This window comes from Mytilus trossulus, chromosome 13, assembly GCF_036588685.1.
Source record: "Mytilus trossulus isolate FHL-02 chromosome 13, PNRI_Mtr1.1.1.hap1, whole genome shotgun sequence".
Lineage (NCBI taxonomy): Eukaryota > Metazoa > Mollusca > Bivalvia > Mytilida > Mytilidae > Mytilus > Mytilus trossulus.
In genome coordinates this window covers 50937418-50952597 of record NC_086385.1, presented here as the reverse complement: position 1 = coordinate 50952597, position 15180 = coordinate 50937418, and the positions used below count along the sequence as shown (strand labels likewise).

Here is a 15180-nt window from a genome sequence, read left to right as displayed (position 1 = left end):
AATTCATCCTGGTTTAAAATATATTTATCTATATATTACCAGTTTCCTTTACGTAGGGCGAGTTGGCAGGAGTAATATTAACGGAATTTCATCCATGTACAACGAGATAACATATTTTTCCATAAGTGGGGCGATTTGGCATTACTAAATTCATCCTGGTTAATAATATATTAATCTAGATTTTACCGTTTCCATTAAGTGGGGCGAGTTGGCAGGAGTTTTTAAAGGCAGTGCTTTAAGGCCTGACTTTTAAGTCATGAGGTTCATCTTTTCATACGCAATCTTTGCAGGGGGTCTTTTGGCCAGAAATAGACCCGGAAATGTTCGAATTTCTCCTCTTCTTTTTATGGTATAATATGGTTTTTGTTTCTTTCATTTACATTGGGGACTAAAGAAACGATCAGTGTGTATTGTTCGTTTTATAGAAATTGTTATTAGTTGTATTTTGCATTATAAACAGTCAACCTGACTACAAACTATCATTATGTGTATTCCGTGTGGAAAGAGGTCGGGTCAATTTCGAGTGTTATCTGACATCTAAAGATTCTTTAATTAGTTCAGACGTTGATATAACAATGAAAAGTCGACTGAACATGATTAATATTGCATCTTCTATAATTCAAAGCGGAATTCGGTTTATGAACGAGAAACCGTAAAAGCGTTTCTAGTTATGTATGTTGTCTACGTATTATCCTGGTTCCCCGTACTACGTTCCGGGTATTAGCTATTTGATATATGTGATGTGTAATATTACGATCGGGTACCAGCCAATCTACGTGTGTATGTGTATATGATTTCCCGCCAAAATGGCCGATTTACAGCTAAAAAAATAGTCCATAAACGTTCCGTATAATGATATGCAAATTCATGATTAATCGTAACTTTTTTTTTATCTTTGTATAATAAATATAACAAAATGGAAACCACAAAATTGAAAATAACATTATTTTACGAGGATTTCTCATATTTTTCTCACTTCCGGCGCAGTAATACGTATGTTTTGAAGAAGCTCGAAGGATTTGACAAAGTGAATTGAGAAGGAAACGGATAGATATACGTCCTTGCTATCAGGTAAAACAATTTAAATGTACAGAACAAAACATTTACTTCACGTAAATAGTACAGGCTTAAGCTTTTTACTGTCTTACACGACTGTAGTCGAGTGTTTAAACGACGGCGGTGACCTACAAGGTACGGGTCATACTGGGTCAAGTCTAAATATGTAAACATCTCCACGTGCTATTAGGTAGAAACATCGTAGTCCAAATAATTATGACGTCTGGCAAGGCTATTTTATTTTTTTTCTGGGACGCTTCCGTCCCAGAAAAAAAATAAAATAGCCGTCCCAGACGTCATAATTATTTGGGCTAGAAACATCGTAATGCAATGTCTACAATTTTTCCTCCTTTATACATCGTTTAACCAGATATATTTCTCTTTCAAATACTCTTTAACACGGATTGAATGTACGTATATTTTCTAGTGTTTTCTTGTCCTTATTAAAGTTCATTTGTTGATGTTTAAATATTTTTGAACGACTGAACACAGGAGTGAATGAATGCAACAATTATATATACTGAAGACTTGGGCTGTAAAATGATAGTGTACGTATATCATACTGATAATTATTCTAGCAGTAATTATGTTAATTTAGGATGTAATGACAGGAATTCACGAGTTATGCCTCAGGCTTTCTGAAAAAATATCAATGACAATGTAAAAAGGAACAAAACATTGACACGAATGATGCTCTCTTCTATGTTATAGTTATTTAGGTATGTGTGTTGCACAAGTTTTAAAAAAACTTAAGTTATAAAACTTTTTTTCAGGGCACAAACCCACTTTAAAGAGACTTGTCTACTGCCATACCCATCCTATTTTCATGCTCCATTTGCAAGCAAGAGACTGAATGGTTTGCAAAATTAAAAATCAGGACGGTGTCCAATTAAAACAAAAGAACTAAACTGGATGAATATTGTAGGAGAAATCTAGAGGAAAGTTTTGATTTGTGAAATTGGTTTTCCTGAAAAGTCATTCATCCTAGCCTGCAGAAAGGAACTATAACTGTCCACCACCAACTGACGAGCTAATGTTGAGCTTCACATATGGAATTACTCAAATACCATCAATGTCTATGTTTTCAGCACAGATTTCACAAGTTATGACAAAGCTGTGCTTTTTTTTATACCTGTTAAAGAGTTGTATACTAAATTTAATTTTTTTATCAATAAATATATATTGTGTCATTTAAGAACTTGTATTTTGTCAAAAAATGCATACTAATGAATGAAAGTGGTGCAGTTCATTTTGCTTTGGTATATAGAATTGAATTACAATTGTTCATGTTATTGGAATGCTTATAAAAATAAGGAGATGTGGTACAATGTATATGATATTTAGTGAGTTTATCAAGCAAAAGTGAATAAGAAATAGGTATAAGCAGTTACAGGTACATGTACTACTGTACAATCTCAAACTATGAGAAAAACTCATACCGTAAAGAGAATTTCATATTTACAAGTTTTGTTTTTGTGTTGAATAATTTTCTTCTATTGTTTTTATTGCAAATATGGGAAGTGGTTAAATGCTAATGAGACAGCTGTTATGGCCACAGAGCTTTAATTGAAAACTTCTTTTTCATTCATACCGGTAGATTTTGCCTGGAGTTAGAAACATATCTGCCAACTTCATATTGCACATGGGGGTTTTACGTGAAAGATGGTCAATATAGTCTTACAAAACCTTCAAGGGAGCCTTCAAATGGAAGCAGGACAAGTTGCCCCACTGGCTAATCGCCCCACTTTTTTAAAAACTGCCACAAACTGATTTATCAAATCGCCCCACATGTGAAATTGGTTAAATCATGTTTAATATTACTCCTGTCAACTCGCCCTACTTAAAAAAACGGTAATATTTAGATTAATATATACAATTAAAAATAAAAACTCGCACCACTTTAACGAAAACTAATCTACACAGAATACAAACAAACCAAAAATTAATTTAATTACTACATGTATTATTGATATATACTGAAATTATAATTCTAAAAATAAAACTGATTGTTGAAGAATAACTGTAAGTTTTGAAGCTTAGTTATTTGCATAACAGTTGAAAAGAAACCAGTTAAATGTATCAAAATGCAATATAAGGAATTTAACTTATATTTAATGGAATAACATCTTTTTCCATAAGTGGGGCGAGTTGGCATTACTAAATTCATCCTGGTTAATAATATATTTATCTAGATTTCACCCATTTCCATTAGGTGGGACCAGTTGGCAGGAGAAATATTAACGGGATTTATCACAGTTCACAAGTGGGGCGATTTGGTAATTCAGGTTGGGGCAGTTTTTTTGTCGAGCCTGCGACTTTTGTCGCAGAAAGCTCAACATACATTGTAGGGATAGTGATACGGCGGCGGCGATGTTAGCTCAGTTCTTAATAGATTTATATTTTAGAAGGTCCGAGACCTGGATGCTTCATACTTTGTTTATGGTTGCCTCATGTTATGAAGATTCCGTCGGTCACATGTCCAATGTCCTTGATTTCATTTTCATGGTTCAGTTACTACTTGAAAAAAAAGTTAAAAATTTTTGTAATGTTAAATTCTCTCTTATTATAAGTAATAGGATAACTATATTTGGTATGTGCGTACCTTGCAAGGTCCTCTTGCCCGTCAGACAGTTTTCACTTGACCTCAACCTCATTTCATGGATCAGCGAACAAGGTTAAGTTGGTGGTCAAGTCCATATCTGAGATACTATAAGCAATAGGTCTAGTATATTCGGTGTATGGAAGCACTGTAAGGTGTACATGTCCAACTGGCAGGTGTCATCTGACCTTGACCTCATTTTCATGGTTTAGTGGTTATAGTTAAGTTTTGTGTTTTGGTCTGTTTTTCTTATACTGTTTGCAATAGGTCTTCTATATTTTGTGTATGGAATGGTTGTAAGGTGTACAGGTCTACCTGGCCGGTGTCATATGACCTTGACCTTATTTTCATGGTTCAGTGGTCAAAGTTAAGTTTTTGAGATTTGGCCTTTTTTTCTAATACTATATGCAATAGGTCAACTATATTTGGTGTATGGAAATATTTCATGATCTATATGTCAGTCGCACAGGTTTTATTTGACCTTGATCTCATTTTTTACGGTTCATTGCTCAGTGTTAAGCTTTTGTGTTTTGGTCTGTTTTTCTTAAACTATAAGCAATAAGTCATTTTATTTGTTGTATGGAAGAATTGTAAGCTGTACATGTCTACCTGGCATGGTTTATCTGACCTTGACCTCATTTTCATGGTTCAAAGGTCAATGTTTAGTTTTCTTGGTTTATGTCAAGATTATGTGACAGTTGTAATAACGCTTTATTATTAGGACTATCAACATAATATCAATGATTAGTAAAGAAGAATAGACATTTCAGTGTGTGCACCCTTGTTTTTAAAGTGGGGCGATTTGTCATGGATTCCCTTCAAATATATTCTAATGTGGATTTTGGCTTCTTCGTACAAAATTTCCATTTGGGAGCCTTGAGCTCGATTGGGGAAATACTCTGCAAAAACTGACAGTTGACAGGTATGGTCATCAAAAAAGTTGACATGTTACTATGTACATTTACCATTATGTTACTTGATGTCCTTGCTATACACACAGTACAGAGACTAGTCAATCTTTGTGAACTTTTTTTTATGGGAGTCATAGAATATGTGTATACAATCAATAATTAAAAATAGTCTATTTATATTGAAAAGGAAAAGTTCTTATATGTCTAAAGAAAAGGGACGGAAGACACCAAAGGGACAGTCAAACTCATAAATTTAAAGCAAACTGACAAGGCCATGGCTAAAAATGCATTTCATGGGAGGCTCAGAAAATATACTGTAAACAGTAGACTAGATATAGGTGAACTAGGTACAAAAGAACTCTAAATCTTAAATTCTACAAACCACCTCTGTTCTATCCATGGAAGATAATGATATAACTGGACTAGAAATACACACAACCTGTAATTAACTGCCTTTACAGCGCTTTCGCGCTTTGATTTTTCTTTTCTTGTCAGGGTCTTTTTAATATATCATTAGATAGGAAAGGCAGATGATTTGAATAGAAACTGATTGACAATTCTTTGTTTACAATTACATGTTCAAACTGATAATTCAAACGGATTACATTCTCAATTTTATCTGGCAGCATTTTAATGTTTTTTTTTTTTTTTTTTTTTTTTTTTTTTTTTTTTTTTTTAATATTATTGACATGAAATCTGAAAAATGGCAATTTAAAATCAGTAACGCTAGCTCTCTTGTCCTGCTTTTAGCTAAATATAGTACCTTCAAGATTCAAAAATAATTTGTCATGCATTGTCCCATATCAGATTATAATATTTCTTTTGTTTAAATTTGCAATCAGTGCACACAATAAATTGCTTTATCCACTATTTATGACAATTTAGATAAAACCAAGTAGAAGTTCAGCAGCTAATATCATAGGGTTAGAAGGCATGTGTCATGTCTGTATTTTAAAGAATTGTTCTTCTGAAGTCATTTATTTTCATACTAGTACATCTCTAGTGAAGTTTTTTTTTCCCACCCATCCACATTAAGCTTATCAAATCTGCTGACTATGCATTATTAAAAGACGTGGGTTGAACCAACAACCTTTTACACGCATTAGGTATGAGTGGAGGAAGAGTGTTACCATTTGATTGCTTGGTGCTTTTTTGGAGAGGGGGCGGGGTAGGATGAAAATTGTTTGTTCTTCATTTGTTTTAGTTGTAATCTATGACCTGCATTTTTATTTTTCACTCTGTTCGGTCCTGCCTTTTACATATTGTTTTTAAACCTACACTGTAAATTATCATCCTGCCCTTTTTTTTGGCTAATATGCTCATCCTGCTGCTTTTTTTTACTCTTAAACTCCTGTCCTACTTTTTTCCTTAGATCCCCCACCCATAAAAATCAAATGGTACCTCTATAACCTTTGATTGAAATAGAAAATATGACCTAGCTGTAGTATATGGTTTGATAGTTGATGAACTAATCTGACAAGGAAGTGTCCTCTTAACTTATTGTTAACAACTTACCAAGACTGCCAACACTAAAGTTGTGAGTTTAAAAGCAAGCGCATTCAACTGCAATCTCAATTGACTAGATATTTGACTTTTTATGTGTTACATATTTGTTTTTCGTTCATATAAATAACATTAATTAGGCCGTTAGTTTTCTGGTTTGAATTGTTTATTCTAACATGACGTCCTTCAAACGTTTTGAGTACACACCCGTGGTAAAATATGAATATATTGCATTGGCTGTTCCAATCGTACTCCCACGTCATATGTTATTTTATGAATGAAGTACCCGACGTCATAGAATGATGACGTTATAATTTAAGCATTTTACGGGAAAATACACGCTTCTGATACCGAAAATCATCACAACAAGGAAACGTAAACAAACGATGCTAAAATGTGGTATATAAGCCCTTTTTTTTATACATAGAAGACATATAAGTAAATTATCATTTTAATTCATCCATTTCTATCTAAATAAGTTTTGTGAATGGTTTGAGTATGTTACTTTTTCTCTTTGCTCCGTTCTTTTATGACAATCTAAAAGTGCGTTAATTTATGGGTACGGCAAATAATGGCCTCCACATAGAGCGCTTCGATCCCCCAAAAATGCCGCATTTGTCCTATTAGAATCGAAATAATTCATGGGGGGCTTGAATATATCTAGATTTTACCACGGGTTGTCCCTTTATGCCGATATTTTACCCCTCGCTATCGCTCAGACGTCCTTATTACGCTTTGTAAACAAAGCCGTGTTCTAATGAGCATAAAAAATATGTTTGACACATGCGCACAAACTTACTGTGTATATTAACGTTATTTCCATCGCTATCCTTTATAATGTATATGTCGTGTACAAGTTGCGATTTTGTACAGGTTATAACATGTACACAAATATTGTACGTGTTATAACTTGTATAATGCAAAAATACAAGTTATAACATATACAAAAGTACATCATACATGTTATAACCTGTACAAAATATTGCTTAAAAATGGTTTTAACTTGTACAAAATTTAAAATAAATCTTTATGAAGTAAAATATACATTTCAATTTACCAATGCATAAAGGAACAACAATAAATAGGCCAGAAAGTGTCTTTTTCTGTAAAAAAATGATCACAAAGTTTCAGATATATATGTTTCATGACTTTTTTTGGCAAAATGTGTTTTCATGTAATTGTATGTTTTAGCGCGGCAGTCCATCATGGCTTAAATAAGTGTGAAACTATTTACTAAAAGCTTGCATTCTTCAATGACAATTATAATTAAATACTAGTAACTAAATTCTTCCAAAAAAAATAAGAACGATTCCTAATAATTTTGGAAAAACTCCTCCCTCTCGATTTTATAGCATGCAAAGACTAAAACAATGTCTTATATGCTTACTCTGTAAAAGCAAGAGAGAGCTGAAATAGTTTTCATTGGACCATGCTACATTATCAATATCTTTGGATCTACTCTTCAACATTTTTGGCCTTCAGCATGACTTATGTAAATTTATAACTCAATTTTTGTTTATAAACTATAAGATCATTGCATGAGGCGAACGTCATTTTGATGTTTTAAATATATATCCTCTACTTTGAAAGCATGTATTTGTTGCCTTTGGATCTGATGTTGTCTGCTCCATGGGCAGGTTGTTGTCGTTTAGACACATACCCCATTTCAATTCAAAATTTTATCTGTAGACATGTCTATCCTGGCTAACCTCTTATGTCTTTTAGTGTCAACTAGAATGGAAATATTTTACTATTGCCTTCAAAGTGGACACTCACAATTATAATTCATCAAATAAAGATATGTCCATAGCTATAGATCATAAGAGGATCATAAGACATGTCTAAGATATCTTATGACAGGTCTTAGGAATGCTTCGTAATACCGACCCCTAGACATTAACTGTATCAAAAAAGGACAAAACACACTAACATGAAGGAATAATAAAAAAGGTAAGAAAATTTTATTGAGGTCAATATCATCTGTTGCGATAATAGAAAAATATCCTAATTTTTCGATATTATACAAGTTAAAACCATTTTTAAGCAATATTTTGTACAGGTTATAACATGTACGAGGTACTTTTGTACATGTTATAACTTGTATTTTTGCATTATACAAGTTATAACATGTACAATATTTTTGTACATGTTATAATGTGTACAAAATCGCAACTTGTACACGACATATACATTTAAGCAGCTAGCATAAATTTTTATTATGTAATTTTATAAAACAATATATATTTACCCTGCTCATATTTTTTTTTAACTTATCAAATATGAAATGTAATGCACAAACTCCTCTGGGAGGAAACGGGAAAAGCCAAACATTTTTACGGTATTTTCGTACGCCTCGACCTATAAAAATACTGTATTTGTCCAATTAGAATCGAAATAATTCCTTCGTGGCATGCTCTATGTTCATATTAACATGGGTAGGCATTATATTTGACCACATTTTACACCTCGCTAACGCTCAGTGTAAAATATCGACAAATATAATGCCTACCCATGTTAAAATGAGCATAGAGCATGACACGAAGGAATTATTTCTTAAACATTGTCATTTAGGGGTCTTTTTAGCTGACTGTGCGGTATGGGCATTATTGAAGGCTGTACGGTGACACCTTTAGTTGTTAGTTTCTGTGTTATTTGGTCTATTGTGGAGAGTTGTCTCATTTGCAATCATATCATTTCTTATTTTCTATAGAATTGTTAGTTTTCCTTCCAAAGGTATGTGTAACTCTCCAGGTACTCCAACTTCCTCTACAAATTGAAACCAGTCGTCATGATAAAGTCAGCAGAGCTAAAAGTAACAATTATCACCAACAAAGAGCATAATAATCCTGCAACTTTTTAAAATCTCTAGTGGGGACTTTATAAATAACCTCCACCAAATAAAACTAGTCTTAATGATAAAGTCGGCTGTCAAATATGAAAAGAAAGTCTAAAAAAATGAGAAAAAAACAGACAAAACGCACTGATATATGTATTGAACTTGAAGTTAACCTAACTTTATGCATTTAGAATTAAAACTGGAGACTGCGTATCTCCAAATGTCCAAATAATTGACGTAGAATCGATACCGCCACATCTCCTTATATCAAACAGAATGGTGTCGTAACAGTACTTCAAATGTGACATTTTATCACCAAACACTGTATTACAAGAGGATATAGCTTACAATCATCACTACTTAAGGTCTTGTCTGTTTTTTCTCTCACTGTTTCTAGACTTTCTATGACTATTTGATAATATTGAATTGACTCAATATAAATGTTCTTGATGTATTGTTCTGTGATTGCTAAATCAATTGTAAATTGTGTAATTGAAACGGGAGACTACTCATTCTTCCATATGAATGTTCATTTCACCTGTTTATAGACAGTCTTACGGCATATTTTTCGTGCTGATAAAACTAATAACCTTCAGTTTGAGCGGCAGGAAATAGCCAGTTTCATGCCGGTCTTGGGAACGGTATTTCCTGAGTTCTTACCAGGCCCAACGTATTAATTTCCAAAAAAGATTACCACAATGCTATACAGATATCATTTACATTTGTAAAGGTTCGTCGGGATACTAGGACGATTTTTTTTAACCCTCACCCTTTTTTCCGAAATCCGGTATTTTTCGTTTTCTATTAATATAATGAGGACTTTTCTTCATTCATTGCCAAATCAGAAGATATTTTGTCTTATGTCCAGGGAACACAGTTATCGTCCTTTTATTTTCGTTGAGCTGTAAGCTGTACACGTCTGCCTGGTATTGGCCATCTGACCTTGACCTCATTTTCATGGTTCATTTTGTATATATATTTAATTTCTTGTTTAAGTCTGTTTCTTTGAAACTATAAGCAATAGGTCAACTATATTTAGTATATTGAATGATTGTAAGGAGTACATGTATTTCTCGTTAGGCTTATATGACTTAGACCTCATTTTCTTAGATCATGTTTAATTTATTTGATAGTTGTAGTAATAGTTTATATTTAGGACTATCAAAATAATATCAATGGTTAGTAAAGGAGGCGAGACATTTTAGCGTGTGCACTCTGTTAAGGTGTAATACCACCATTGATTTTTGCCTATTAGTATTTGTTAAATTGGCACTTTAAAAAAAATGTACAGTATTTACCTTTATTTCAACCAAAGAAATACTTTGCATGTATAAAGTTTAATCCTTTCCAGTGATACAGTGAAAATTTCACACTACATTTCATTGCATATAAGAAAGTAACCAACACGGGAAGTAAACAACCCAATTTTTACAGTTATTTACTGGTTACCTGCTTTGGTATATATGTAACCTTAACGTTCCAAAATATTTTATAAGACCATCAAATAAAAAAAGAATGATGCTTTCAGACTTCCAACATACATATTTAAGACTCAGAAAAATTTTAGTGCATTGAAATGCAGGGTTAATTTTCTACAACTGTCAAATTCAAGGGAATATTTTTTTAGGCCTACTTTCGTATGCAACCGGATGCGACGTACCATGATTTGGTGGTATTTTACCTAAAGAAACGAAAAGTAATACAATCTAAACTGTTAGTAAGTGTTATATTTATAGATGTTCAAAAGAAGTAATATACATATAATTAACATCTAACATTATGTTAGTTCACATGTTTGAAGCTCTGCATGAAGCCAGTATTAAAATATCATTAGCATATGATAATTTCTTTCAATATTTCTACAAATCCTTATTACAAAATTTGAAAAAAAGAATGTTTTGGTGATGCGTCTCATATTACATTATTTCAATTAATCAAAATAAACACATTAAAAAAGACAAGATGTATATAGGATATTGACCCAATCCAGGAAATTCAATTTCAATGTCAATTAATAATTTTTTCTCGTATACTGATACGGAACCAGTTCTGCTGGCAATTTATACCACCAACTTTGACGTTTTATCAAAATGTATTGCATAAGGTTTTTCTAAAGTATCAAAAATTTCTCTCCCTCTTTGTCCATCAGATGCTAAAGCAAAAATGTTATTTGATTTTTCTCCTGTTACATAGACACATCCATCTTCGTCTACGCTTACATCACCAAGGGATATTAAATTTGGATCCTGAAATCGCCAAGCAAGTTCGCCGTTCATCTTATAACATAACACTGTGTCATTTAAAAAACTTGAAGAAATTAAAAAATCATTTGTTGTACAGCAATGTGTTCTACACTTTGTTTTCAAAGTGCTTGTTATTGTACCGTCAAGAGTCATCCTTAAAAAGGATCCAGTTATTCGTATGGTTAAAATTTCATTTTCAAAACTTAAACCAAAACATGTGTCACCTGTACAAAAACTTGACAATTCTATACCAGTAATTATTTCAATTAGAACTACTTTTTTGGCAGACTGGCATGTCACACATACAGTTGAATTACTGATAAAGGTTATATCTTTTGGCGAAAATGACAAAAGTATGTTTCGCTTGAAACTACCATTGCAGTCACATATGATCAAACGCCTGTTACTACCATCAGTAAATATCAACAGGCCTGTAGACAATACAGTGCACCCTAATACATCAATGCCGTTATCTTCAGTAGGTAACTTAAACTTCGCTTTCTCAGAAAATTTGATATCTGACAATTTATCAACCGATGGCATTAAAAGTTGTGCTTGATCCTTCTATCCTACACCCAATTATAATTCATTATCTTTCCTGGATTGTGAAATAACAGCAAACGATTCGCTGCTTTCTGATAATGCTCTAAATGTAGACGATGCTTCCAACACGAGATCAACTTCATCCATTGCTTTGTTTGTTTTAAGTGTTTCCAAATATGAATGTTCCTCCTCTAGTCTAAGTTCTGACGGTCTCAGTCCTAAGAAGACTTGAAGATCAGTTGCGATACTAACAGCACCTTAAGTTCCTCCTGCATGATGATTATATTGCTTTTATGGACATTAAAATCCTGCGACAGATTATCCAAATCGAAACCAAGCTCTTTCACGTCCGTTTCTATTTTATCTTGCAAACTTTTTCCCATATCATCCAACTTGCCGTTGACCAATTCACGGAAACTTTGAAATTCTTCCATAATTACTGATTTCTGTGCATTTATTCTAGTTTTATTCTCCAGTCTGTTTTGTAATAAAGAATCTAAATTAATCATTAAACACTTCAAACCGTTTTCAATATCTTCTAACGCCGGTGAAGTTTTTACATCGTGTATTGTTTCTAGTTTTTCACAAGGAATATGTGATTCTATTAAACACGCAGTACAACACAACTGGCTATGACTACAACAATACAACTCACATTTCTGGTCATGCTCAGAGCAGTAGACACTTCTGTCCTTTATAAATGAAGGTAATTTGTCGTATTCGGCGAGTAAAATAGTTCTGTGGAATTTTGCAATTTTTGAAGCATCGTGATGGTCCTTACATTCCGTACAAAGAGCTTCGTCGCAATCTGGACACCATGTGACTGCAACGGTTGAAATATGGCGATGTTCACAATTACTGCACAATCTGAGAGTTGAAGATTCCATGGCGAGTTATATTCTGAAACGTTAAAAGTAAAAGTAAAGTATTACATGTTATAAAAAAGTTACCCAAATAATTAAGCAGTATATACCGAGGATCTACAATAAAAAAAGAGAATGGAAATGAGAAATGTGTCAAAGACAATAACTAGACCAAAAAGCCGAAAATATCCAAAGGCCAGCATTGGTTCCTCATCAAAGCGAGAAAATCCCACACCAGATGACCCCAAAACTATAACATTTACAATAATTCAGTGAACTAAAATTAAAAAAATCATACAAGACTAAAGGACAAAGGCTCCTGACTTGGTGCAGGCGCACACATACGACGGGGTTAACCATGTTAAGTGAGATCTAACCCATCCCATACATAGAGCCAATGAAGAATAGAATAAAGTGCTTCACTGAGCGTAGCCTTATACGACCGCAGAGGTCGAACCCTGAATAGTTGGGGAAAATTTTGACACAAAATTCAAGCTTGACACTGTCTGAATTTAGATTGTGATCAAATTTTTAACATAAAACTGGTTTCTGACAGACATTAAATTGTCAAAGATCGGACAAATGTATTTCGCAATATTGTGCAATTGGAGATTTCTTCTTTAAACTTTAAAAAAATTTAAAATTTGAAAAATTTGGAAAAACAAAATATGAACCCATTAAGAAAAATCCTCCCGCCCCCAAACTTTTTGAATACCCTCTTGGAGCAATTACCCCCAAACTCAATCCCAGCCATTCCATTGTAGTATGGAACCTTGTGGTACAATATCAGAGCGATCCATACACTTACACTACAAACTACAAAAAAATGCTTATTTTGGGCCCTTTTCCTTAACTGTTCACACCATAACCCCCAAAATCTGACCTTCATTTGGTGGTATTGAATGTTCCTAAAACAATTCATAGAGATCCATTTACTTTTACGAAATTTATTGTCCGGAAACCAAATGTGTCTCTGGACGACGACGAATCGTAGACAACGACGAATCGTAGACGACGACGACATCATACGATTCCCAAAATATTTAGCGTTCGTATACAATTCAAACACACAACAAAACGCACAGTAAAACTTAGTTTAAAAGAAGGCCTAGTCCGATATTAGAATAAGTAATAAAACATACTAAGCAAAATGACACTGATACATAGATAAACAAATAACTACTTGGCTAGCAGTTACTGACATGCCAGCTCCAGCCAGACGTACCTCAATTAAAATGATTGAAAGATTATGTCTTAATCCTAGGTGTCAGACCACCAATTACTTCTTTCAATTTAGGCCTACTCGGATAACATGTAGTGCATTTGATTTCATTATTTTCTTCAACTAACCACCAAATTTGCAAAATGAATCATTTGGTAAAAGTGACAGTCTATAACTGTCGGAAAAATAGGATAGCACTAAGGCATGGTATGTCAGCAAACACTCACTGCAATAGTGAGAGATGTGAGACGCAAAACCTTAGCACCAGCCCTACTTGGACAATCTGTACCGAACCATCAGTCTCAGCCTTTCTTTATTCTTTCCGCAGGTTCCATGCACTTCACTTTACTTAAACTAAACCGTCTGTCTGCTATAAACTATTTCCTTTTGAATCTTTCTGATGTTCACTGTCTGCCGTTTTCGGTACAAAATGACGACTTAATAATCTGAATAGCTACCCATTATTTATACTTCGAACAAGGACCTCGAAGAGAGCATCTCATACAAATCATAGCAACCAAGGATAAAATGATGATTTCTATGTTGTTCTCAATGATAACAGATCAAATGGAAAATTCATAGAGGTTTCGGAAAATATATAATTGTAGAAATATTATAACCTTCTTAAACTGTAAATTCATAATAATAAGATAAGACATCAGCACTGAGCTCATTGTTTATGATTAGTCGATGCGCAATTGTGATGATAATTTCAATTAGATCCCAGATTTATATGGTGGAAGAACAAATCAGGGAGGCACAATATTTATATAGCTCTAAATATGATTTCATTTGTGATATATATTGAATTAAAATGGGATCGATTTCTATAGATATATCGAGTCCACTGTGTGTGTATGACATCCATACGATGACATAAGCCAAAGTGCTACCCAAATTGTTTTGCTGATAAGCAGTCAAATTTATTAAAATATGTCACTGCAAGTTATTTATAAAATAAAGTAAAAAAATACCTACTATTACTTCGAAACGTTGATCAGCGACACACAATATTATAAACTTCCTGGTCCGTCGTACAGGTGTGCAATAGTACAAAGTCCAGGTTATTTATACACATTAAATTAATCAATGCTTTATATATGGTATTGTAACACAAGCCTTCCAACAATTTGAATGATCCACAGGTTGATTGATGTTATAAGCCAAAATGTTAAAAGTTTTAGTGATCAGTCGTCAACCTTGAATCCTCTCATTCTTACATTTGGTGATACTACCGAATACTTTCCATGTAATATAGGTGTTAGACAAGGAGAAAATTTATCTTCTATCTTTTTTCTTTGTATCTGAATGACTTGGAAGATTTTTTTCATAGAAATGATGTAATAGGTCTAAACACAGTGACAAATGAAATAGAAGAACAAATTAATATTCACTTGAAACTTT

General features: G+C 33.3%; 1 protein-coding gene and 1 long non-coding RNA gene across 2 annotated transcripts; one reads left to right on the top strand and one right to left on the bottom strand.

Annotated features, from left to right (window-relative positions):
• The first annotated feature begins 223 nt into the window (after positions 1-223).
• On the top strand, positions 224-2246 carry LOC134694764 (uncharacterized). The gene is made up of 2 exons (XR_010102601.1): positions 224-1071; positions 1830-2246. It is a non-coding gene; the product is annotated as an uncharacterized LOC134694764 (long non-coding RNA).
• Positions 2247-10714: 8468 nt separating this feature from the next.
• Positions 10715-14820, bottom strand: LOC134694696 (E3 ubiquitin/ISG15 ligase TRIM25-like). Its single transcript, XM_063555739.1, has 2 exons — positions 14755-14820; positions 10715-12591 (listed from the first exon to the last, which is right to left on the bottom strand). The coding sequence occupies exon 2, from the start codon at positions 12576-12578 to the stop codon at positions 11910-11912; it is 669 nt and encodes a 222-aa protein (XP_063411809.1). The 5' UTR covers positions 12579-12591; positions 14755-14820; the 3' UTR covers positions 10715-11909.
• Between the last annotated feature and the right edge of the window lie 360 nt (positions 14821-15180).

Excerpts from the sequence above, each read along its gene's own strand:
- LOC134694696 (XM_063555739.1), bottom strand. The coding sequence starts at position 12,578 with ATGGAATCTTCAACTCTCAGATTGTGCAGTAATTGTGAACATCGCCAT.